The 27,443-nt window shown below is 39.1% G+C and overlaps 1 protein-coding gene across 1 annotated transcript; it reads left to right on the top strand.

Moving 5' to 3' along the window:
* The first annotated feature begins 20,040 nt into the window (after positions 1–20,040).
* On the top strand, positions 20,041–26,087 carry LOC145777173 (N-acylethanolamine-hydrolyzing acid amidase-like). Its single transcript, XM_082588486.1, has 9 exons — positions 20,041–20,261; positions 20,612–20,677; positions 20,873–21,061; positions 22,409–22,535; positions 23,031–23,195; positions 23,538–23,713; positions 24,040–24,169; positions 25,238–25,372; positions 25,563–26,087. Exons 1-8 carry the CDS (start codon positions 20,098–20,100, stop codon positions 25,349–25,351), a joined length of 1,131 nt encoding a protein of 376 aa, XP_082444612.1. The 5' UTR covers positions 20,041–20,097; the 3' UTR covers positions 25,352–25,372; positions 25,563–26,087.
* The last annotated feature ends 1,356 nt before the right edge of the window (positions 26,088–27,443 follow it).

Here is a 27,443-nt window from a genome sequence, read left to right as displayed (position 1 = left end):
TATGAAAATCGATAAACATCGTCAAATGATTCAAGAAACTGAAAGCAGTAGATATTTACTACGTGAAGGGTGCACAAAGAAAATCATGTCTGAAATGTCGTAGAATTTGACATTTTGAGAGTAATACATGTGTCAGTGTTCATGGAGTTGCTAATTAAACCACTTTGCTTGCTACAAGTTTGTGTTACTGCCTCTTATTGTGTCCATTAAGATGAGTGCATTAGAAGATAGAGGGTGAGCAGTTTCAGGGATAAGCGAAAATTCGATATTTTGAAAAAATTCAAACCAGGTGAACCAGGGTCAAACGTTAATATTTTTTCGTGAAATTTGGTGTAGGAGATATATTTACTAAAAGGAACAATATTCCAAACTGACAAAAAGTTTAAAAGAAAAAAAATTTTTTTTCGAGATTTTGCGCCAGCCTAATGTACATATATACACATGCATACAGATACACACAGTGGCGTACGCAGGATTTTCTCAAGGGGGGGCCATTGAGAGTAGCGTAGCCAGGGATTTTGAAAGGGGGGGTTTTGACCACCGGCGGGCGAAGCCCGTCGGCGTTTTCTCTGAAGACGACCCCCAGCAGCGGGGGGTCTGGGGGCCCTCCCCCAGAAAATTTTGAAAACTTACTTTGAATTTGGTGCATTCTTAGAGCATTTTCAACAAACACGTGGGTATAAATATTCCTGTAAAATGGCGCTGTCAGGTGGCATAGCAAAAGGATAAGATCATGTTTTCTTTGGCATTTTTCGGAAATAAAGCTAAGTCTCTATGTTTTCTTGTTGTTAATTCCTGGCTGAGATGTTTGAATGTTTGGTATTGGCAAAACTCGCTCTTTTAATGCAGTTTTGTTTAAAATTAGGCAAGTTTTTTTTTAGACTGAAAGCACCATTCCCAAGCATAAAGAGACTGAAAGCATCATTCTCAATATCGTAACGTCACACGCGTGCCAAAGTGGAGTTGTAACCCTCCCCCCCCCATGTATTTCGTATTGGCTTAGTCTATAAAACAACATTGTTACAGTAATTGCTTTGACAGAGCAAAGCAAAACATATTAAATGCCTTAATCTACGTCGTCAACTACAAAAAAATTTTAAGGGGGGGGGGGGGGGGGGCATGGCCCAATGGCCCCCCCCCTGCGTACGCCACTGGCATCATACACATACACATAGTTGCACATGCACACAGTTACACATGCATACAGATGCATATGCGCACATTTGCACATGTACACAGACCACATGCACACAGTTGCACATGTACATAGACCACATGCACATAGTTGCATATGTACATAGACCACATACACAGTTTAAGTTTATACCTGAGAACGTCTGCTCACACAAATATGTTGAACCGAAATATCCGCAATTGCCTTCGTCTTATCGCTATAGCGCTTTTCAATATACTTTATAGTTGTCGTCTTTAAAGTCACGAGACAGCAATTAACTGATCAAGATCAGATGGAGGTAATCTCAACAAATATATCTCTGTCCTCCTTGGGAGCTTCACCGCTTTAGTGTAATAAATCCCTTGTTCTAAATGTTTGTTAAATCTCCTCTAAAGTTATGATTTTGGTGTGAAGTATTTGTTGTTGGACAACTTTTCAATTCCAGGAACAGATTTTTTGCCCGAGTTATTTACCTTGGGGAATAAAGAGTAGCCCATACATCGCTTGCTTGGCTGTAAAGAAAATGATCGAGCAGAATCCCAGCGGTGCTGGTGAACTAACTCTCTGCAATATTGCAGATAATATGTACATGGATGATTTTATATTTTCGGCTGATAGCTTAGAGAAAGCTGAGCAAATCACTCATGAATTAATTGCTTTGTTTGATAGCCGTGGGTTTAAACTTGTTAAGTGGAGTGCTAACAAGGAGGCTATGATTGTCTTGTCAAATTTGGATAATGAGATGCTTTCACCTTTGATTCGTGACATTGACTTTCAGACTGAAAATATGACTTTGCCATCAGCGAAGACATTGGGTTGTGTGTGGCAAACCGAGTCTGACGAGATGCGTATCGCATGTTCTTTAAAGCCCTTAGCTAAACACACGCGCAGAAGTATGCTCAGTCAGCTTGGACAAAAATTTGACCCGCTAGGCTTTGGAGCGCCATTTTTTCTAAAAGCACGCCTGATACTTCAGCAATTGGCGATAGACAAGTTTGATTGGGACACCGAGGTCCCTGATAGCTTTGTTAAAGAGTGGGAGTCGTGGCTTCGCTCTTTGGACCTGCTTAAGGATTTTTCGTTACCGAGATGGTATTTTGCAAACTCTGGTGTGTGTAGTCCGGATGACGTTGTTTCATATCAATTGCATGGGTTTAGTGATGCTTCGAATCAAGCTTTCTCTTCTGTTGTTTACTTACGTAGACTGGTTAATGGAGTTCCTAGTGTGTCTTTCGTTTTGGGTAAATCTACCATTGTTGTAAAAGCCGATAGCTAGGAAAGAGCTTGTTGCCGCTTTGAATACAGCAAGACTCGTGAAGCAGGCCTACGAGGCATTGAAGATGCCCGACTGCCTTAAGTATTTTTGGTGTGATTCTCGGACCGTGTTGCAGTGGGTTAAAAACCCTGATTTACGTTTGAATAAGTTTATCACGCGTCGAGTTGAGCATATTTTATTGTTGTCTGGAGCCCAGGATTGGCGTTTTTGCCCTACCGATATGAACCCAGCTGATGTTGGCACACGGCCAAATCTTATTACAAAGAAAGAATTTCGAGAGTTGTGGTTGAATGGTTCTAGTCTTCTCTATCAATGTGAAGAAATTCCATCTGTAGAAAATGTCACTTCAGTACCTATCCATAGCCTAAATCTTCGTGACGAAGAGGAGTCGCTTGACGTTGGACAGGGTGGCCTTCACAGATTGATCGAGGCCGCACCTTCTTTGTATGTTATGAAAAAGAGAATCGCTTATTTGGTTGCTTTTGTTGAATTTTTGTGCTGTAAAACGAGAAAGCGTAGCTTTGTGAAGCCAAAACTGGACGCCTCTTATCTTAATAGAGCCTTAGACTTAACTGTGAAGTTTGTTCAGAAAAGCGTGTATGGCGATGTGGTACATTTAATGACCAAACGATCGCCGGATGCCCTTGAGGAAGTGATAAAGCGGGGTAGTGTTGGCGCTTCACAACGTGAGAAGGAACGCTTGAAAGAATTGCGTTCACTTAAAAAGTACAAACCTTGTGTAGATGATGCTGGTGTAATCCGCATTGAAGGGCGCTTAAGTAATTCTCCAGAGATTTCTCTAGAAGCAAAGCATCCGATTGTTTTGCCTTCGAAACACCCCTTCACTAGGCTTGTTGTACTGTCGCATCATAATGGAAATGCGCACTGTGGAGTACAGCACACTTTGTTGTCTACGCGACAGAAGTTTTGGATCGCTAATGGTAATGCCTCCGTGAAGAGGTATCTTAATGATTGTGGTGTATGTGCGATTGAGAAAGCGCGGCCTATAAGGCAGCTCATGTCTGATTTACCTTTGTCTCGCACAACTGCCCATAGGAAACCCTTTTTTGATTGCGGCTTAGACTATCTTGGACCTTTGACCTTTGTTGAAGGTAGAAGTCACAAAAAAGCTTGGGGACTCTTGTTCACATGTATGGCATCTCGCGCTATTCATGTTGAGCTGGTTACGTCATTGTCGCTGAGCGACTTTTTACTTGCCTTTACTAGGTTTACAGATTTCCGTGGGCAGGTTAATGCTATCTATTCCGATAATGGAAGCACCTTTCAGGCAGCATCTAAGAAGTTACCCGAGTTGATAGAATCAGCTGAATTTCACAACGCCCTGAGACAGAGAGAGATAAACTGGGAATTTATACCTCCGTATGCTCCGGCGCAAGGTGGCGCCTGGGAGGCAATGGTAAAACAATTTAAAATTGCATTTTTTCACATTTTGGACTCTTCAGTACGTAAGCCCAATTTTATTGAACTGCTTACGTACACAGGCAGTGCCGTTCGGATCGTGAACGAACGCCCTTTGGTACCTTTGAGTGACGACCCTAGGGATTTTACTGTCATCACCCCTGCCTCACTTTTGACCCCATTCTTAGACCCATACTGTGCTGTTGGGCAACCACATGATCGTGACCAACTAAGAAGGGATTATCGGTTCAATTTGTCACTTTCTCAGCAGTTTTGGAGTAAATGGATCGATTTTTACTTGCCAGGGCTTCAGGGCCGGAAAAAATGGTTAAAAATGGCCGAGAATTTGGAGCCTGGTCAACTTGTAGTGGTAGGTTCTCTCCAAGACATTGGTAAACGTGGGAAGTATCAACTTGGAAGGGTGCATGAGGTAGTTTCACAAATTAGGAAAGGGAAGCCTGTGGTTCGTAGAGCTAAAGTTGCCATCTGCAACTATGATGAGAGTACGGGGAAAATGAAAGTAGACTACGTGTTGAGGGATATTTCGTGCCTCGCCCCCGTAAAGAACACCTAAGTGTTAGGATTTGAGCCTGGTTTTGTCTGCGGTGGCCGACCCTTGTCTGAGCCCAGAATAGTCGGTTATTATCGCAACCATTGTATATAGCGTCATTTTAGCGTGTACTTATGGTACCAATTTCATGTATCGTCGTGTATTATTCGTATTGTTGTTCATTCTTTGCATGCCCTTTGTATTTACGTATTAACTTAAACGTGAGTGATTCAAACAATTTGTGTATCATGTGTTTTTATTCATTGGCTCACAATTGTCGTCAATTCTTTTTAGTTATGCCATGTCAGACTGTCATAACTAGGGGCCGCTATGTTCCCGACAATTTTCACCAAATCAAACGTCATATAAAAACCATTATGGTCTACTTAACCTAGCTGGCATCTTACGTCATGGAAATTGCTAGAAAATGTCCAAATATTGCACCATCGGTCGTAAGACCTGATGAAATATTGCATTAGCCGCTTGAACACCTGTTTGAATGACTTCATAATTGTCTTTCATTATTGCGTCACAGTTACTGTCTACGTGCATTTGAGATATCGCAAATTATTCTAGTCATTCGTAAAATTGTTTGTTGGAAGTCAGTCGCAAGTTTAACTGTTTGCTTGGTGCTTGCTAGCTGGACAAAATTTCCGTCTTTTATCCAGTAATCTGTTCTGTAGTGACAGTTTTAGAGGCGTACGGTGTTGCGTCCCATTTTCGATAGCCGCGGGCTAATTTTACAGGAATACACTTTTGAATAGACGTTTCAAAAGAGTGTTTATTTTTCGGTCATTACATGCAGACGAACGGATTTGGGAATCTTATGTTACAACTTTCCCACGAAGAGATTATGGTTTACCGCTGTGACCAGCCACACAGCAAGCTTTAGCTGCAAACCAGAACGAACCACCCCATAATCCCTACACAAGGAATCCGGTAGCTACCTCCAACGGTTGCGCTTTGAGAACGTGGTTTTAGCAATTACTGAAATTTGTAAAGAATTGTTTGCGCTCCAGTAGGCCTATGACTCAAAACCGATTGAAAAGCCTAACTATATATGTTGTGCAGCAATTCAGACGTCGCAAAATTTTATCATTTGATGCTGTGATCCGTAACTTTGCATTGCAAAAAGTCCAGAAAGGGTTGAATTAAATCAGGGATGTCCAAAGTCCAGCCCGCGGGCCAACTCCGACGGGCCAACTCCGACCCACGAGACGTTTTTGTATGGCCCGCGCCTGCTGTCATACAATGTGTTATTTTTGGCCTGCAGACACACAAAAATCATATAAATTCAACTTGCAGTTTTCAGAAAAATTATTGTGGCTGTTGGTCTGCGAACTCTTATTATCAAATCTGGCTCGCCTGGAAAAAAGTTTGGACACTCCTGAATTAAATGCTTGGTTGAACTATTTTCATTGCCTGTAGGCCTATTGTGTGTTTACAAAGCTTTCTAGACAAAATAGTTTGCCTCAATGGCATTTTTGCTGCAAGTGTAATCCAGTGATTATGATGACTTTTACGTTGAACGAAGTTCTTTTCATGCTGAGGAAAGTAGGCTAATTTCAGCTTAACACGAACATGCAACGCATTATTTGCTAAAAAATATTATGGGGCCCATTTTTCGTATTGTTTCCCGACCAGTGCTGATTTCTCTCGGAGGCCCTGTGGTTCCGACATATATAAAACGAGTGTTTCTCGGCAGTCGAGTGTAGCAGGAACTCAGCCCAACAACTCAAACACGATATCGCTGATCATAAAATTCCGATAAATGATCAGGGGAAATAACAACACTCTGTTTGTGTATAGTCTTTGGGCCACTCTTCGCATGCATTTCCGAGGCATCAACATTATTTATTTTTAGGAAACCACCATTTGTTTGTGAAACACTAAGATGAATAATGAGCCACGTATAGTTTTTGGTGGCCACTTTAACAAGGAAAAATTCTGCCACTGCAATTGATTAGAATGCACCGCCAACCAATCATAAGCTACGTTTTCTTTGACGTGAAAAAGAGCGAAAAGAAGATGATACAAAGCAAATCAAGTGATGGATTTTCTGTCAGCTGGTTGGCTTAGGGGTTAGGGCTAGAAATTAGTTATTTCATTGACGCGGGTTCGATTCCTACCACTGCTATTGCCCTTTTTTCTTCTGTAATTACCAAATAAAGTTCAAAACAAGCCTCTCTGGCTGAGTGCTAGAAACATCACAATTGGACGGTAGCCTCTTATAACATGTTCTGATTGGTTGGCGGTTGCATTGTAGTCATTCGCAGTGGCAGAACTTCTACTTGTTAAAGTGGCTACCATAGTTTTTACGAAATCCAGTTCTATCAAGCTGTGACGTAGGCTGGGTACTGTAGCTGGTGATATGGGGTTGTTACATAATACCCCACCTGGAAGCTACGTCGACGCTAAAGTGGGAGGGTTGTAAGACCCTGTCGCGATAGTGCCGGCGGTAATTCGATTCTTAAATCATCATCATTAATTCAATAGGTGTTATGGTTGTCATTTTTACGTTGATATTATGTAACTTGTGACCTGCCTCATTGCATAATTACATTCAGCGTTTTCTGGTACAGACGCTGGAATTGATTACCACCGCACTGCGCGTGTAATCAATTAAGCGTTCTGTATCACATTCCTCAGTTGATTGTTTTGCGTTTCTTTCTTACTATATATTGCGTTGTAATTGTAAATTGGCATGAAAAGGGGAAGGCTTACGCTCTGCAGTGGGCTCTCACAGGCTGAAAATGGTGATGATGATGATATATTGCGTTGCTTTTATACACTGAATCAGTAAGTACAAGAACCAGCTGAGTGGCCGAGTGGTTTCGCCTTCGACTCTGGTGCTGGTAGATCTGAGATCGATTCCAGGTCGGGTCAAACCGAAGACTTTTAATAGCGGTAGGCTACCGATTGTGTTCTATCCTGCATAGCGCAGTGAGAATGAGTCGGGTAATAATGTGATAACACCGTAAACCTGGTATAAAAAATGAGCCCTGTCGCTAAAAGACCTTAGCTGTTGTAGAGCGACAATAAATAAAACCATAACATTATTATTATTAGTAAGTACAAGAGGTAAATGGTTTTCTCACTTGGTTGGCTACTAGGCCTACTGTTATTATTGTTTATTTTAGATTAAACGTCTGGAAATACAACAATAAATAACACTGCAGTTAGTATCTTCTGGCTGAGAAGTTTCGTGCTTCCGTGAGTCGTCGATGATTCCGTAAATCTGCAAAGTTTGTGGATTTGCATGAGGTATTGCGATCCGCACTGATTGAAGCGTTGCTGATCATTTTGTCGTAGTGCATCCTCTTGTAATGTTGATTGAAAGCAAAATGTCTTGAGCTGAAGCTGACTGCAGAGGATACGCAGTGATCGTAAAGATCCGTAAAACGGCAACATCAGAGTTGTAACGGTCGATTAATTAGGAGGTCCTTGACGTTTGTGATGAAACCATGGATATACTGTTTCTGTAATACATATCTTTGGGCCTAGGCGATTTCAGGTTACCGGTACAATCAATGCTGCCACAGCAAATTCGGAAAAAGCACAAGATTTAAGAAAAAAAAGCACAAGATTTGAATACAAAAGCACAAGATTGCAAAATTGAACCTCAGCGACCCATTTTCCGCCAAGTTGAAGAATAACACGACTCTGAAATCAACAGTTTAACCCTTTCTGGTATTCGTTGCAAAGACACGCGAAAAGCACGAGACGGGACCATTTGGCCACGCCCTGATTAATGGGTTATAACTCAGCCGCTAAATATTGCACATTTGAGAAAATATGCATGTACATAGTCAAATGCTTTTATTTTATATTGTAATTATTTGTTTTCGAAATAAATGCTTAGTTTGTGTATTCTGAAGACATATGTTGCAAAAAAGCTCTAAAAACGCGAATTTTGCTGGCATTTAGTCATTTTATGTCCGATTTTCTTCGTTCGAATTTTAATTTTGATGATTTGTGAACATTCACAAAAATACTTTGAAACAAATTATTTTTTTCTACAATAAATACAGCATTTTTCATATTCATGCTACATCAAGCGATTTTGAGTTTATTGTGATGAATTGCACTGATAGCTTCTCCACATGTGGTCATGGCTGCTTAGCATCGCAGTGTCTCTCATGACAAATCAAGATGAATGAAAGCATAAAATAGTTGTCGCGTCCCAGCCAGCAAATCATTATTTTACATTGATTCAACGTTCGCAGATTGATTTTCTGGTTGAAAGAACTCTAGGTTATCACATTCTTTCCCAGCCAGCAAAATTGGTCCATTTTACATTTATTTAACGTCTGCAGACGTCGAATCATTGTTTTAAGTGGTTGATTTACTGGCTGGGTTAGAAGTATAGGTACGGTAACACGATTTTCAGTCAGCTGTTTTTTCAGGCGTTTTATTTCATAACATAGAGTGTAGCTTTCATTTCAACCTGCCAAAATGTTTTAGAATCAGAAAAAAAAGCTTCTTTTGGATACTTTTCAATGTAGCTAAACGTTGAAACGATATAAAAGCCAACTTTTCTGCCTGGGCTGCTGCTTTTTGCTAAATTTCCCAGACAGCAAAACCCGTCATTTTTCAGACGTTGAATCAATGTAAAAATGACGGGTTTTTCTGTCTGGGTTGTTTAACCTGAGTCTGGCAATGTCGAAACAATGTAAGAATAGTTAATTCTACTTTTACATAATTAAAAATGAAATGTACCACAATTCTGGATCAACACACAAATGATCGTGGAGTTATGAAAAATTCAGTTTACAAGCATTTAGACTAGAGAAACACAATGCTCGCTGTTCTGTTGTGAGTAGTCAGGTAGTGCTTACGCCAGAAAGATCGCTCCTTCTCAACTGTAGCCAACATGTCATGAATGGCATGACATACATAGTTTCAACATGTGCTTTGCGCAAAAAGGCATATTGCATTTGGAGCGACGATCAGAAACTTTGCCGAGATTATTTCTTTTTTTGGAATAACCCGTTCTTCTGATGTCGTCTACACATAATGGTACAAGGCTTTGTGGATAACTGTGGTTGATGATTCGGTTGTGATTAGCCCTGTTTTTCTTTTCAGAAGTAGCAAAGTGTAAATACTAAACTAAAGTAACGGATCATTCCTAGTAGCCAAAGTTTGCTTTTCATGTTTTGAACACGTCGAATCTTCGAAAAAACTGGTCAACTTCACTTGCCGAGATTGTGCAATGACGAAACAAAAACTGCCTGGGATTTAGATAAAACGATAAATTGCACTATGAGTCCCATTGCGCTTAGTTCTAAGTTTAAAGGTGTGACTGATGACTTGACTCGCGGTTGACTGCGGCCACTGTGTATACAATAGCAAAAGCGATGAGTCATTTCGAGGCCGATTGCCAAAATATAGGAATTTATACAAAATTTCTGAACAACCTGTGACAAAATGCTTATTGTGAACCACATAATGTTCCAAAAATACCCAAATTAGGTTTAAACGATGCTCAAATGATAAAAAGTAAAAGTCAAGAAATATGAGCGCTTTAGGAAAATTCCTTCTATATAAAATTTCAAAACTAGTGAAGGGCGGGACCATCAGGTCCCGGCTGATAACAGGTCGAGTTAAAGAAGATACATGTTTACTAAATCACTGTTCTTTTTCAATTCGTGATCTTTAACTTAATAGGCTATCACAAACAGGGCCGGATTTAGCTGATGGGGGGCCCGGGGCACTTTTAGATCGGGGGCCCCTGTGCCAAAAATTTTTCGCGCCTACGGCGCAAAAGGCCATCTCTAGCCTACGTCTACAATAGCATCAGTCCAGTACTGTACAGCATTTTGCAAAAAACTTTAAAGGCCAAAAGGAAAAAAAAACTCAAAATCACATTTTTTCCACATAGGGGGGGCCCTTCAGAAGTCGGGGGGGCCCGGGGCAACTGCCCCCTCTGCCCCCCTCTAAATCCGGGCCTGATCACAAATCTCACAAAAGGCTACATATCAATCAGTTTTGTCTTCTTGTACCGATCTTTTAAAATCAGGATCATTCAACCGTCGAGGGTTGTTTCTCCATTGACATGACTGCGAGCAATTTCTTGCGTTTGTGTAAAAAAGTAGTGTGGTAGTGGCAAAGACCTCATTCTCATTCTGTGTCCTGCCCTGGCGTGCATTTAAGTTTAGTGGAGTGGAATGTGCTTCTTGGTGAAAGTGAGTGGGTCTGCTTCCCGTTACGTTCTACAATCTACATATAGTAACGTGTTTTGAGATAGAAAACAGTGAAGCAATTTTTTAATAGAAAGAAAAAATCAGAAGAACAGCCGCATTGCTAGTAGGCTACGGTACGTCATAAAAAGCGAAATTATAAAGTAAAATAAACGGTCCAGAAGTGCGATAGATTTGATAAGTTATCATCACGATAAATGACGTAGGGTAACAATTTATCTCGTGAAGCCTGCATGTCGACCACGCCCTTCCGGATGCTAAGCTGCATATGGTTGCAACTCGGTTGACAGATGTGTAGCTAAAAAATGTAGAAACTTGTTTATGATGAAAACGACGTAGGCTACAGCTTGAACAAGAAAAGACCAATTATCAATTTTAAAATTGAAAGGAGATTTGTTGAAGGATAGGCTCAAGAAAAGACCTGTTACGCTTAATAACTGTAGGTGAGCTTTTTATCCTAATGAGAAAAGAGAACTTGTAGGCAATTTTACAGACTTGATGTTTTCAAATTCTTTTTACCCACTAATTAATAAACCTACCAGAATAACTGACACCAGTGCAACAGTCTTAGATCAAATATGGTCCAATGTGCAAACAGGTAATGAAACTCGCTGTGGAATTCTAATTAATGAAATCTCAGACCACTTCCCAGTTATGTATTGTACTAACATTGGAAAACCCTCAGTTACATGTCATCAATATACCAGATCATTTAATCTCTCAAACATACAAAATTTCTCAAATGCTCTGGAAAATATGGACATCACTTGTTGCTTAAATCAAACTGATGCTGATGAAGCTTATGAGTCATTCATAGGAGAATATACCAGTCAATTTAATAAGCATTTTCCTTTGAAAAAAACACCTTTAAAAAAGAATAATTCTTGGTTTGATAAAGAACTACTACATCTATTACGAAGAAAAGAGCGTTTGTTTAAAAAGTACATATCAAATAAAACTATTCACTCCAAACAGAACTACACCTCTGCAAGAAACTTATACTTCCATACAGTTCAGCAAAAAAAGAAGGAATTTTATAAATCCGAATTTGAAAAGCAAAAGTTTAATATGAAAGCTACTTGGCGAACAATCAACAATCTATTAGGTAAATCCCAGTCTAAGACTAACCATGGCATCAAAATAAATGATAGTACAGTCACTGACAGATTAACTATTGCAAATCACTTCAATGATCACTTTTCCTGTGTTGCCCATTCCCTTACAAAAAAAATTCCCAAATCAAATACAATATTTTCAACATATCTTGATTCTCCATGCTCTGAGACAATTTATATTTATCAAACTACTTTAAATGAAATAAGCAATATTATTCATGCAATGCCAGCAAAAACTAGCAGTGGCATCGATGAAATACCATCCATAGTTGTAAAGTCAACCCCAAACAACATACTGCATGCTTTAACTCATATATTTAACTTATCTTTAACAAGTGGAAAATTCATAAATTCATTTAAGTTGGGGAAGGTGATACCTATCTTTAAAAAGGGTAGCTGCAAAGATTCAAACAACTACAGACCAGTCAGCCTACTACCTGTTTTTTCAAAGATATTAGAAAGACTCATGTACAACAGATTATACTCGTTTTTAATTAGACATAAATTTTTCTATAACAATCAATTTGGTTTCAGAAAAAATCATTCCACAAGCCATGCTGCTTCAATGCTAATAGATAGTATCACTAGTATACTCAATGACAACCACCCTGCATTAGGAATCTTTCTTGATTTATCTAAAGCATTTGACACCATTGACCATAAAATATTGCTAGCTAAATTATATCATTTCGGAATAAGAGGCGTGGCCTATGATTGGTTCATGAGTTACCTGAGTAATAGAAAACAAAGAGTGGTCTTCAATGGCACACTATCTTCTAATGTTAACAACATATCTTTGGGTGTCCCACAAGGGTCTATCTTAGGCCCTCTTCTATTCCTGATTTATGTAAATGACTTTCCTAACTGCATTCAACACGGAACTGCAATTATGTTTGCAGATGACACCACCATTAGGCCTATATATAAAAATAAAACCGTTTCTACGGTATATGATACGGCAAATCAAGAACTTGTATGCATAGATCAATGGCTATCAACAAATCGATTGTCTCTAAATGTCACCAAAACCAAACATATATTATTTTCAAGTCAAGGAAGCAAGACACTATCATACCACCCACCCTTGAATATTCGAAAAAGCAACATAGAACAAGTTGCCTCAATAAAGTTTCTGGGAATAATTGTAAACGAGCATTTGTCATGGAAATCTCATATGGAAATCTTGCTTCAAAAAATAAGATCAACACTCTGCGTGACAAAAAAAATTAAGCCTTTCCTAAACAAACAAGCACTTCTCTCCATTTACCATTCTCTAGTTGAGAGTCAGATATTATATTGCATCTCAACGTGGTGTCATGAAAACAAAAATATATTGCAAAAGCTACAACGTACATGCAATAACTTTCTTCGTACTGTATTTGACATTGACCGCAGAGAAAGCATAAAAGGTGTAATGGAACTCAATAATTTAAAATCAATTAACCACATGAAAACTACAGAGATTGCAACTTTTATGTTTAAATATTCAAAAAAGCTGCTTCCCACAACATTCAATGATATACTTATGTGTAAACAATCAAGTAGCCTAACAACAAGAAGTAATTCTCCTTATATTCCGATATATTGCCGAATTAACACTTGCAAACAATCAATACGGTACATGGGGCCAATAGTTTGGAACAAGCTTCCCCCTACTATAAGAAATGAATGTAAACCTGTAAAAGGCTTTAAATCAAAAATAAACAAGCTAAATCTTCCTTGAAATAATCCCATCTAAGTATTACATCATGCACCAAACATACTAATATATAAAAGATATATAAAAATATATATATATATAGATATATATAAATATATTTTTGATTTAAAAGATATATATATATACATATATATATTTTTTTTTTGCCCAGCAATGATAAGCCAATGTGTGTAGATTTATTAGCAAAATAGTAAGATTGTAAGTATTCCTACTGGCCTTCTGGTTCTTGTGTTTTTTTGTCCACAGAAGTTCTACAGAGTCTGCAGAAGTTTTTCCATCCTTTTTGACCAATCTCCATCTTTCGGTGAAGCGGTGGCCAGTTGTTTTATTTCAATATCTTGGACTGGATCGTCATGCTATTGTCTGATTGTTTATCTATTTTTTTTTTTTTTTTTTAACGTAATATGCCAAATTGGATATTTTTTGTCACTTTAATATGGTTTAACGTGTAAAACATACGGTAACCCAAATTTATCATATTACTGGGACATACCACTACTACATCCCAGCTGGCGATGCCTGTCATTTTTGCATTAATACAACGTTAGCTAACGTTGGATCGGTGTGGAAGTGGCGAGTTTAGCTGACTGGGGTCTAAAATTATCGCTTTATCAACGCAACTTTTATCAAAGCACGCTTGATATCTTTAAGACATAACTTCCCTGGGTATAATTGAATTTCCGCAAGATGATGATGTTGTTTTTTGCTAGTTTGTTTTTTTGTCATTGTTTCATGTCGTCAAGTTATAGCCTATCTATTTTGTGAGTCGTGCAAGGCCTGGTGCGTTGCGCTTGAAATGGCTTTGCCCGTGGTAGGATTTCTTTGTGGGGTTTTCTTTGCCTGCCTTGCTCTTTGCTATGAGCTAAACGCATCAAGACGTGTTCCCCTTACGACCATCAGCACTCTTGATAACGCACCATGGCCGATCTTCATAGCAACTGTCCATACAAATCTTCAATATATCAGCTAAAGTTATGTAGGCTAATAAAGTTATAGCCTATAGGCTATATGTTTATTTGTTTTGTAACATTTTTTATTTATTTATTTTTTTAATTTTCCCTTTATATCTTAAATTTTTCTGAAGGTGTTGCGACCGTGCCAAATTTTTTTCAACTCAATAACTTACTTCGATCACAAGCACGTTTTAACGTTCGCGTTTTGTCGCTTCTACCTTTTTCTTGACCTTTGCTATGTTGATGTGTATTGTGTTGATATGATGGTCAGAAATAAAAAAACAACTGAACTGAACTGAACTACTGGAAAGCAAATGACTAACAATTATCAAGGCCAAAATCAATATAAAACAATGATCATACCTTCTGTTGAGAAGACCTTGTCATCCCCTTATTTTTTACTCCACTATATTGCTTTTCACTTCAGATGTCGGCCTACTACTACCTCACAGTTTATTAAATTATTTATTTAGTAAAGTAGTTTTTTAGAAGATAGGCCATAAACGGCAGATGGGCTGTTGAGCAGGGATGTCAGGTTGGCATTTTTATTGCCAAATTTTGCATATTTTATGCTGTTTGGCATGAAAAAATCTTGTTTGGCATTTCTTCAAAATTCTTTTTTTTTTTTGAAGAATACCGGTACGATACTCTCAAGAATGAAGATAGCTAGGTTGTGCAATAGCAGCAAGTGTAGGCTGAGCTTTGTTGCAGTTTATGGTTTTATCCATCTTTAACCGAATCCATTACTTATTAAAAGAAACGTTCGATTTCACAGCGTTTTGCCTATTTGGCATTTTTTTAGGTCATTTGGCATTTTTTGACCAGTTGTTTGACCAGTTGTTTGATTTTCTTTTTTTGTATGTGTGTTTGTGTATTTACTGTATATATGTTATTTAGGCCTACATCACCAAGCTTGAGGTGGCTGCTGACTAGATGACCGTTTGGTCTTTTCGCAGTCTCCTCGTCATATGACACACAACCGATTATTATTGTATACTTTGTATTCTTTTCATGTTTGTGTTTGTGACAAATAAATAAATGAACTGAACTGTTTGGCATTTTTTCCATAAGCAGACCTGGCAACCCTGCTGCTGAGATTCTTAGAAATGGGAAAAACCTAGAACATCACACAACTAAGGCGAAAGAGAAAATTGAATTGAGTCCTGTCTTTGTCATGAGTTACCAGGGGGAGTGGGGGCTTATATACCAGTCCCAGGTATACAAGTCCCCCCCACCCCCCTTGGTAACTCATGACAAAGACAGGACTCAATTCAATTTTCTCTTTCGCCTTAGTTATGTGATGTTCTAGGCGTTACCTTAGAAATGAGACAGATGAAGCTGTTGGGCCTCATCGTAACTTATGATAATGATTCATAAGATAAGTTGAACTCTAAGATTTGTCTATGTGGTAAAATACTGTAGGCTACTCGGAAAACGGCCAAGAGGAAAGTAAACATTTATATTTTTGTACAAATTTCGATCATATTTTAAACATCCTGTTTAACTTTGGTAAGGATCTCGAGATCTATCTGACCAGAACATACCGTAGCCTATTGTTGCAAGCCTACATCGCGAGCTGTGTCAGCAAGCCAATGATACTTGCAGCAAGAAAGAGGAAAAGATAAATTACTTATAACGTGATTGTCGTTTCCTTTTTGCTTTTTTGTTTTTTTGTTTTTTTTTGAAGATTCATTGTTTTTTTGTTTTTTTTAACATCAAGTGCAATGGGTACCCAGATGTTAGCTACATTGAGATGATCGGTTCCATGTTATACTGTATATGACTCCATGCATTTAACGTTTGTGGTGCCAAAGAAATACATCTCGTTGTAGGAATGAAGCGACAGCGACAAAATCATTCATGCATGACTGTTCGTATCAATTTTTTAATAACTTTTTTACTGTTGCTCTGAGACACTTTTTAATATATTTTTTGAACTCCTTACCCCCAAAAACCCCTTGACAGCAACTTTTACCATTTTTCTAGTATCATTTGGCAATAAATTAACAAAAATCAGTCATGCGTGACTGCATAATCTGGGTACTTAAACGGTCATAGCTCTGGTACCGATTGTCCAATTTTAATAATTTTTTTTTTTAATTCTTCAGCAGAAGAAATGCTTTCAGATAATCTAGATATCAGCATACTAGGTTGAAAGTAAAGGGGTTTTAAAGGGGATTTTTGTAATTTTTTTGAAAAGTTGTTGCTAAGCAACAGCGAATAACTTCCCAGATGTTGATCGAAAAAAAATTTTATGCATATTTTTGAAATCAGCATTGAAAACCCATGCAGAAAAGTCACAATATAGATGAAAACAAAAGAAAGTCCGGGGATTGGGGAGGTCTAATCAACATTATTTTCAGGAAACCACCATTTGGTTTATAAAACACTAAGATGCTTAGATAAAGCGGTAATGAGTCACGTATACTCATATGGTCTTTACCAAATCCAGTTATATGAAATTGGAAGGTGGTATACAAGTCCCCCCCCCCCCTTGGTAACTCATGACAAAGAGGAATTGACCAAAACATGTGGATTGAAGTGTGTGAACAGTAAAGCAAAAGTAGTTTCACCCTATATGTTTGGTCGAGTCCTGTCTTTGTCATGAGTTACCAAGGGGGGACTTATATGGGTCTGCTACTATTCAGCTAGTCCGATTCGGCGAGTGCCCTATTTAGTGAGATCCCTTTTCGGCGAGTTCCCTATTCGGCAATTTTTTGAAATTGTTTTTTTTTAATTATTGGGTACCGTAGCCTAATTATCATTGCCACTTTTACATCGTTTTAACGTTGCTAAACGTTCAAATAACACCCTAACCCTTAACCCCCTAACCCTTAACCCCCTAACCCTTAACCTCCTAACCCTTAACCCCCTAACCCTTAACCCCCTAAACCCCCTAACCCTTAACCCCCTAACTCTTAACCCCCTAACCCTTAACTCCCTAACCTTTGACCCTAACCCCCTAACCCTTAACCCCCTAATCCTTAATCCCCTAACTCTTAACCCCTAACCCTTAAACTCCTAACCATTAACCCCCTAACCCTTAACCCCCTAACTCCAACCCTAACCCTAAAACGGCAATGATAATTAGGCTATGGTACCCAATAATTTTATTAAAAAATTCAAAAAATTGCCGAATAGGGAACTTGCCAAAAAGGGCTCTCGCCGAATAGGGCACTCGCCGAATCGGACTAGCCAAATTGGACTCGCCGAATCGGACTCGCTGAAACGGGCCATTCCGGACTTCAATCAGTTTAAATTCTATTGTTGGCTCAATTTCGTCAGCCTGGTCTTATTCTCCTTTGTTCCGATGTGTCAAATTGGCTTGTGTTATGGTAATAAACTACTACTAAGAATATAGACTACACCGTTCTCTGTTTAGCTCCCACCACTGTCATGAAAAAAATAAATCATATTTAGTTTTTTTTCAAGTCTAAACCTTAAACCATTTGACCAGGTTAACACTCACAATAGTATTTCAAAAATTTACTTAGTATAATTTATGTTGTGGAACCGGTTTTCTTCCTATAGGATTCATCAGCACAACTGGATCGAAACGAAAAAATTACAGAAGATTACTATCAGCACAACTAGCCCAAAAAAAACGCAAGTTTACATGTTAAATAAATAAAAAAATAAAAGTCACTAAATGTCCAAAACCTTCATATCCTTGCTTTATTCTTTTTCATTTCTTTTTTTTCTTCATAGTATTGCTAAATATACCAAATACAGAAAATATTGCAACAATTTGATACGTTAACTTACTTAAACTGTCCGTACAAGCAGCAGTAAAAAGTAGAATAATTGAGATGAATTTTACAAGTATGATTAAGAAATGCTTATGACGGTGCAATATGGAACAAACGCTTCTATTACATCATCATGCTAAACTTGCAAGATGCAAAAGGTTAGCAATCAATGTGGCCGAAATAGGTGACAAGGGATGGAAAAACTAGAAAAACCAATCTATGATCAAAAGTGAGAAAAACTAACTGGTAAAGGTGATCAGGTACTATGACACTTCCTCAAATCGGCGATCAACCTAACACAGAAAGCAATCATTAAGAAAATAAATCAATAGTTTTTTTTCAAGTCTAAACCATTTGACCAGGTTAACACTCACAATAGTATTTCAAAAATTTACTTAGTATAATTTATGTTGTGGAACCGGTTTTCTTCCTATAGGATTCATCAGCACAACTGGATCGAAACGAAAAAATTACAGAAGATTACTATCAGCACAACTAGCCCAAAAAAAACGCAAATTTACATGTTAAATAAATAAAAAAATAAAAGTCACTAAATGTCCAAAACCTTCTTATATATATATAAGATATGAAGATATGAAATATGAAATACTAAGATATGAAGGTTTTGGACATTTAGTGACTTTTATTTTTTTATTTATTTAACATGTAAATTTGCGTTTTTTTTTGGGCTAGTTGTGCTGATAGTAATCTTCTGTAATTTTTTCGTTTCGATCCAGTTGTGCTGATGAATCCTATAGGAAGAAAACCGGTTCCACAACATAAATTATACTAAGTAAATTTTTGAAATACTATTGTGAGTGTTAACCTGGTCAAATGGTTTAAGGTTTAGACTTGAAAAAAAACTATTGATTTATTTTCTTAATGATTGCTTTCTGTGTTAGGTTGATCGCCCATTTGAGGAAGTGTCATAGTACCTGATCACCTTTACCAGTTAGTTTTTCTCACTTTTGACCACTACTGTCATGCTCGGGATGTCATTGCACGACTGCAGCTATACATGGGAAGCCGGATGGAACCTATTTCGTCCCTTGAACACTTCGTGCCCCGAAATCAGGGGACGAAATAGGTTGAATCCTTATTAAGGTTAGATATAGAAAACACTTATAAATTTCTAACCCTATCCCTGACCCTAACCAATAGGCAATAGGTTGAATCCTTATTAAGGGTTAAGGTTACAAATAGAAACATGTTTAACCCTAACCTAATTCCTAACCCTTGGTTAGAAATAGAAACATTTCTCAATAAGGATGCAACCTATTTTGGCCCTTGAAAAGATTCGAAAAAAGTGACTTCGACTCTGTTGTAATTTTTTCTCGATCTTTTCAGGGGATGAAATCGGGGGCTAAGTGTTCAGGGGACAAATTAGGGTGCACCCTGGGAAGCCTACCTTTAAATAGTGCGCTACAGATGCTGATATATACCTCTTAGCTTCTGTTCAGTTATCAATGAATATACAAGTGTTAAACAAAACATGGCTGGTTTTATGTATGGTAGGCTATATATACTTGTTATTGTAAACATTGACTGTAAACAGCTGGATCTCGCAGGTCAGGTGCAGCACAGCCGGGTCAAGGTAGATCGAAACTGACTTAGGAAGAACTAATAATAATATTACCTTTTTTGTAAAGCATGGCCTTGTAGTCCATGGACTTTGCCAACCCAACTCTCAACGTGAGGATTAGACACTCTCAACATGAGGAATTAGTTTATGGCCTGTATAGGCCTAATCAAAATTGGTTGATGATGTTGATGACAGATCTTTCCAACCATTGATGGATTGAGCTCCATTCTTTTTATTTAATATTCTATTTTATTATTTAATTGCACTCATCATCAGCTGACTATAAAATTGTTTATTTCACGTTTTTCAGTTTTGTTTTATATGAAGATTCATTGTCATCTATCGTGTTAACAATCACAATGAATCTGTGTCAATTGTTTTCACTATTGTTGGTTGTTCACTTTGGGTCATCGATGCCTAGTCGTTCAAACTATGTCTTAACGATGGATAAGATGGAGAATAAGAACAATGCCACACAAGCTAAATCATACGTTGTCAACCTTGATCAGGCTCCAATGGATCGGTAGGTGTGATATTGGTGACTTTTGATATGGGGAACTTTGTAACTTACAATTATTCTTGTTTCGTTTTTGCTTTGAAGTTTTATATTCAACTAAGATCTTGTTTTGAATTTGATTGTTTGCCAGGCATCTCATTTGAACCCATTGCTCAGGGTTGCGGTGAGATATCAGAAAATGTCTTGATATGGTATGTTTTAGCAATAACCTACTGTCTGATTGTCATTTCATCACCGAAGACGGTGATGTTCTGGTAGTTTGGCATATCAACATTAGATTATGTGAAAAATACATTGAATCAGGTGGAGGCAATGTTTCCTGTTTGATTAGCCGACTGATTATTTTGTTTGTTCAGGTGGCGCGCATTGGTTCACCAATTTGATGTCAATTATTTTGCACAAGGAATCCAAGCTTTGCTCCGGTAAGTTTAAAGAAAGGTCCAGCCATTACAAAGACACATTTCCATTCGGCTTGTTTGATAGGCTACTGCACAATATTTATCTTCAAACAAAGAAAGCCTTATTGAAACTTTCTGTAAGACAAACTCTCCATCGAAGCTCTATCTTTATTTGGATTTTGCAAACATTACTTTTAGTGTTTTACCAATTGCTTTCAGGCCGATGTTTAAATCCCCTGAGATGGCGGCTGCCGTTGAACGGATCGCTGGTGATTTGGATCGCTACATAGCTCAGCCATATTCTGACGAAATAAGGGGGTTAAGTGCGGCGACTGGAATCTCCCTGGGTGACATTGTCCTCACCAACATCCTTTATGACTTTACAGCGTACGCTAATAGCAGCATTAAGTGAGTCATACAAAATATTTGGTATTGCAAAGTGTTTAGCTCATTTAGTCATTAATTTGTGCAGTCATTCAAGCTCGGCTATCAAGAAAAAAATTTTCTTGCAGAAACAGTTCAATACATTTCATTTTAATTGATAATTAATGTTTAACAATTTTTTTGTTCAGATGTACATAAAATTACTGTATATATATAGTATGCCCAAAAAGGACATCCTCATCATCCAAATTCGGTTTTGTCCTCCACTAGTGGGGGTGGCCAATTCTTTGCTTGTAGCGATTGCCTTAACTCCTATTCTCCATCTTGCTTCCATCCTGTGCATCTTCCTCCTTCAGTCCGACTTTGTCTGCCTCATTCAATTGTTTTTTCCATGTTCTTTTTGGGCGTCCCCGTTTCCTCTTCCCATCTACCTTCAAAGTCAAAGCCTTTCAAAGAAAACTTTCTTCCTCTCTCCTTGGTCAGGTTCATACAATCTTACGCCATTTGCCCTTGCAAGTTGTTCAATAGTCTTCCTCGTTGCTAGCGTATCTATCAGCTCTTCACTCTTTTTCTCCTACCTCGTTTTCACCCCTCACTTTGCTCTCACCATTGCTTTTTCCTTTTTTCTCAGAATAGCCAGTTCACTCTCTCTTAATAATATCCATGTCCATGTTTCGCTGCCATGTAATAGTACAAGCCGCACACAACTCTGATATCCTTTCCCTTTCATTTTTAACAAAAACTTTTTCCGTACGGTATAACATTTTCCCAATCCCCACATTTCCTGAACTTTTCCCAACCCAGCCTTGTCTTTCTTATCACAGCTGCTTAGCATCCACCGTTTCCATTTATTTGATCACCCAAATAACAGAAATATGTCACTGTTTCATGCCATGAGAGTAACTCTATCCTCTGTTTTACAAATTGCTATCCTCATTCCTCAAGTAAATCTTTTTCTTTATCACATTTCCCACAATCAAAACACTTTGCCAAAATGTGATGTCGAAAACGTTTGATTTGAAATTTAGTTTTAGTTTTGTTTTCTGTGAATGTTACTATGCAGTAATAAACGTGAATACATTAAGTCTAATTACGTTTCTCGGCTTCGTATGCCTATGGTGCAACATTTTAATACAGTCAATTTCACTCATCCACCTGCCTTGCACGGATGGAGTACAACAACGGCTTGTTTTAAGTGCGTTGATTGCACATGAAAAAATTAATTAAGCTTTTAAACAATTTATTTTTGCTTTAGTTTGTACATCCTTGTATGTTGAGACAATTGAGACATGCCGCGAAACTCGCAGTTTACCGACGAGGTAACGTTTTCATGAAGTTGGTGTGGAAGTTAATTGGCAAGTTGTTGTTCAGAGCTTGCACAAGCATTGTTGCCGTTGATAAGACAGGCCGCATTATTCATGGCCGCAATCTTGATTATATTCTTCCCAAGATTCTGAAGAACCTCACAATTCAGGTGGAATTTCAAAGGAATGGAAAGGTCGGTTGTAAATATAACGATGGGCTGGGTCTTTATTCAGTTTCAAAAAGTTAAAATGGCGTTGCAGCAGTGAAACCGATTCGTACCGGGTGACCAGACTAAGATACTTGTCATTCGGTAGGCTATAAGATACCACAATAGATACGGCAGTCACTTGTGTCGTTTCACTTTCGACCTTGTTCCTATGATTTATGACTCAGGTGGCAAAGAACTTAAAGAAGTGATTACCAACACTTTTTGTCGTATCCAAGCTTACGCCCGCCAGTTGAATATTTAGATTGAGTGGACCGGAAGGCAAGGAAGCCAATCTTTGTGTCCACCTTCAGGCATGCATTTAAGTGTCCTGCCAAAGACACAGCCTCATGCTCTTGAGCGTTGTCGAACCGGCGCCCTTTCAAAGGTCGAACCACAGATACACTAATGCGCAGCTGGCCAACTTTTCCCTCCAGTCCCTATTTCAATTAAGTGAAAGCATAACTTTATGCAAATTTCTAGGCAGTTTACACAGCAAGTTCATATATTGGCTATGTTGGAGTGACCACTGGAACTCGCCATGGAGCATTCTCACTGAGCGGCGATCAGAGAAATTATGGAACATTGTGGAAAAACATTATTACGTCATTGGAGGGCGGCCACATCACTTTCTTTGCTGCACGAAAGGTAATCCAAGCTCTTTGTGATTGAACAATAAAAATGGGTTAAACCATGAAAAGAGATTTGGAGCATACGCGCATTGCGCAGTTTGTGAACATGTGCGAAAATATTATGAGCAGTGTCAAACAGTTTGTTAATTTATTATTATTTTGGCCGCAGGTCTCTCCCCAGTTAAAAATGTTCATCTTCAGTCTTATAGTAATTCAACGTCTGCAGACTTTGTATTTAGACTTTGAGTAACTGTATGGAAGATCAATTCCGCAGCATCAGCTCCCTTTGTGGCGACAAGTACCTGTTTTGTTGAACCAAATTAATTACTCATCTGGCAACACTGTGTTGAACCTTCAGGTCCTTGATGAGTCATCAGATTACAAGAGCGCCCTCAACCAACTGATCAACACCCCCACGGACGCCCCCGTCTACTTCATCCTGGGGGGTATCCGCCCCAGCGAGGGGGCCTTGGTGGTGCGGAATGGGGAGGATGTGGCGTTGGTGAAACATATGGACAACTACCCTAGGCATCCGTGAGCTACTGATTTGTTTATGTGTTGTGACATAATTGCTGTCGGGCAAGCCTCTGACGTCAAACTGTATGACATCGCAAAGCATCCGAGAACGCACATTTAGTCAACTTATGATTATGGAATTTCCACCCTTCAAAAATTTACTGCAATTAAAACATGCAAATGTTGCAGTGTCAGTTCCCTCGACGAGAAAAGGAAAAAATGAAACTAAGTTTGGAGACTGAGACTTTCAACTTCCTGAACTGAATAACTTGAGCGGCTCTAGGCCTCACCCCGGTCACTTGGTGGGGTATGGAGGGTATCCATGGTAACCACATCTCTTTCAGGTGGTTTCTGGTGGAGACGAACTACGACCCCTGGAAGAAACCCCCCAAGTCCGACAACCGGCGACACGCTGCAGTTAAGTCCATGATGGCTGTGGGGAAGGACAAGATGGACACGGATCGACTGTACCAGGTTTGTTGCTAGGCAACTATTTTTCCCGCTTATTCCGCAATGTTCGGCTGGTCACGTGATGCTTCCCGCTAAATCGTGCCGGTATGAAGCGTGAAAGCGATGAAGCCTGTTTCGTGTAACATTGCTTTGTCACGAAATCGACAACAAAATGTTATTTGTTTGTATGTGTCTATATTTGAATGTAAACTTTATTGTTTTGTCTTGTGACCTGGCGGCAATCGCGCTATGACCACTTTGGAAACGTTTCCCCATCAGACGACGCTTCCACTTACGGTTATAGTTCCTGCATTGTGACATCAGCACGACGCCATTAGTCGATGCTCGTTTGTAGGGTTTGTGCATTGTTGGCTTCTCTGATGTTCGCGGAATCGGGATTGCCGCTTTCACTTCTGTTTAAATTCTTTGCAAACCGCGAAAGTTTCCCATTTAGTTTGTCCCTGTGCATTCCCATGTATTGGCCGATTAGGAATGCTGCTTTCCTCATTTCTTGGTTAGCTCTTTGTTCTAGAAGGCTGTTCGCTTTTGTGACAGAAACCCTCCTTTGTGGTTGTCTGGCAACATAACTGTTCTTGATGACTATGACTTCTGTTATGACATTGGAGCGAAAGTAGAATTATGACATCAAATTTGCGACAATTGTGATGCACGGAAGGCAAAGTTCCGATAAATCAACACAGCCAGTACATGGGCAGCAGTTACTGAGCGTCATACATAGGTACCACACCATTTGCCTGTTGGATGATACGACGGTCGACCGGGTTAATGTTGTGCTGGCGGTGCTCAGCAGCTGAAACAGTTGTCCCTGCCACAATTGCGCCGATATGGAGGAAATATTTCGATAATGAGCGGACGGTCGCTCCCTGGTTTAAAGATAAAGATCGTTCCCAGGCAGCTAAGGTGGATAATAATAATTATTTCAGTAGCAGAAGTATCCAGCTTCCTCATCTCATGAGTAGATTAATTATCCACCAGCATTTGTGTTCAGATCCTGTCCACCGTAACCACGCCCCTGCGTTTGTGTTCAGGTCCTGTCCACCCCTTCATAATCACCCCTGCATTTGTATTCAGGTCCTGTCCACCCCTCCCGTACTGAACGAGCAGACAACCTTCACAACAATCATGAGCGCTAGCGATGCCGGCGCGTACAAGACAATGGTCAGGTTCGATGGACCAACCGAGTGAGACTTGTCTTCTGCCGCTGAGGTAATCGCGTTTAAGGACACGGCATCAATTGTCGGGATGACTCACTAAACTTCCTCCTAGAAATGGGAGATACAAAGCTACATCAGTTTCTGGCTTGTTACGTTTTAACTGTTTTACAAAGCGCAGCACTGTTCGTATGCAAGATAGTGAAGTTTTATCCCACATTGTTACCATTCTATTGCCTCTGCAGATTCTTTCATCATGCTCACCCATCGACCAATCCACCATCACGAATCCACAAGGTCTACATTGCTACTCGCGTTTCATCACGCAGCCATGACGTAGGATTCAATGACGTCATTAATACACTGCACTTGTTGACGCTTCCTTAAAAAGTTTCAAATCATTAGATGTAGATTTTATCTTTACAGTGTTTCGTCTTAATTCCCGTTGTTGCCTCACAGAAGAATATCTTTACTGTCTGCTTCACTAACGTTCGTGCTTCTATGGAGGGAAGCTGATGTTCCCTGATCATTCACTTTACTGCGTTACACAGGAGTTTGCACGGTATTGCATGTGTAGGATATTTACCTTTGTCGTCGCTACTTTCCTGTGTTTGCTTCATTGCGCTTATGACGTCATCATGAAGCCACAAGGGAGCTGGACGCCATATTGTTAATTACGTATGCGGCCAGTTTTCATTGTTGTTGATTCATTATACTGTTGGTGTGTTTTTAGCCTACCATACGTCAAGTGCAATAAAACATATCTTGAAAGTCACATCCAGTGGACAAGTGTGAGGCCATCTTCACATTCTTGCGATATATTCCAGACCAATTCTATTTCGCATTAGTTTTGCCTAGAAATGCTAATATAAGTTAAGATCGCGATATTCCACATTCTTTCATATTTTTTTCACCAAACACACTGACAGGGCAACACATTCCAGTATGAAGCAACTCAATGCGTCATCATCGCACTTCTGTGACGCATCAATCACAACTTTACTGACCGGCAGACAACGGTAGGTTATAAGTAAGTTACCACCTGGAGGAAGATTTTAGGCCCAAGTTGAAACGCAGCAACAGCAGACATAATAAGCTAAAATGGCAACGTTGTGCAATGTGCATACATTGGTTTGGGGGAGTCTAGCTTTAAGGTTGGTACAGTACCATTCTGTCGGCTACTGCCAGTAGTACGGTTCAGTTTGTATTCAATTCTGACCATCACAACTAAAAACAAATTAGCATATGCCAAACATCATCAGGGCCGTTGACAGGATTTCTCGAGCCCGGTACCAATTTATTTTCGGGCCCCCTTAATCGCCAAAGTTATGAATATAAAGGTTGTGTACAAACTTTCATTGATGTCGTTTAAGCATGGTCATTCAACAAATCTTGCGCAAATTTAAAATTTCTTGAACCGCAAAACTTAGGCTACTATATCTAGCGGTTGCTTTTTCGAATTTTTATTTGTAACATGATGCTAGACTCTGGAAATGGCCGCAAATTGGCCTGGAATGTGAATGCCCACCCCTGATTACTTCCCGATTTCATTGATGTTTCACTGGTCATTCCAGGCTCACAAGAAGAGAATTTATAGCAAAGTTAGTGCAGACAGTCAGAAAGTTTTCAATTTGATTTGTGAAAGGAGTTTGGTCCGAGGTCAAACACTTACTAATTGCTGCAATCTGAAAAGAGGTTTTGGTCTAATTTTTAGTGCAAAAATAGGGAAAGCAACCTTCTTACCTGTGTCATTTGAGTTTGAACAAATATTAGCCTGTTTATTTTGAAATTCGTGTTTCAGGTAATATTCGTGGTTAGGGAAATCACTATAGACTAAAGTCTTATTTCACTGCTTGGTGGCTGAAGTGGCTATTTTACCACCAGAAAGCTGAAGTGGGCCTGGTACCCAGAAGGGGGCCCGGTACTTTACCATCTGACTGCTGAAATGGCTGTTTTATCCTCTGATGGCAATTCCTTTAGATCTGATTATATTAAGATCTTGATGATGTTTGCAGTCGCGGGGAATTTTTTAAATCCGGGCCCCTTAAATATTCCGGGTCCAAAAGTACCACCTAGACCCCCTTGTCAACGCCCCTGAACATCACTGAGGTCTAAAAGAAGGTAGA

This window comes from Aplidium turbinatum, chromosome 9 (genome assembly GCF_918807975.1).
Source record: "Aplidium turbinatum chromosome 9, kaAplTurb1.1, whole genome shotgun sequence".
NCBI classification, from domain to species: Eukaryota; Metazoa; Chordata; class Ascidiacea; order Aplousobranchia; family Polyclinidae; genus Aplidium; species Aplidium turbinatum.
Note: the sequence above shows the minus strand (reverse complement) of the source record. Positions and strands in the feature narration are given on the sequence as shown.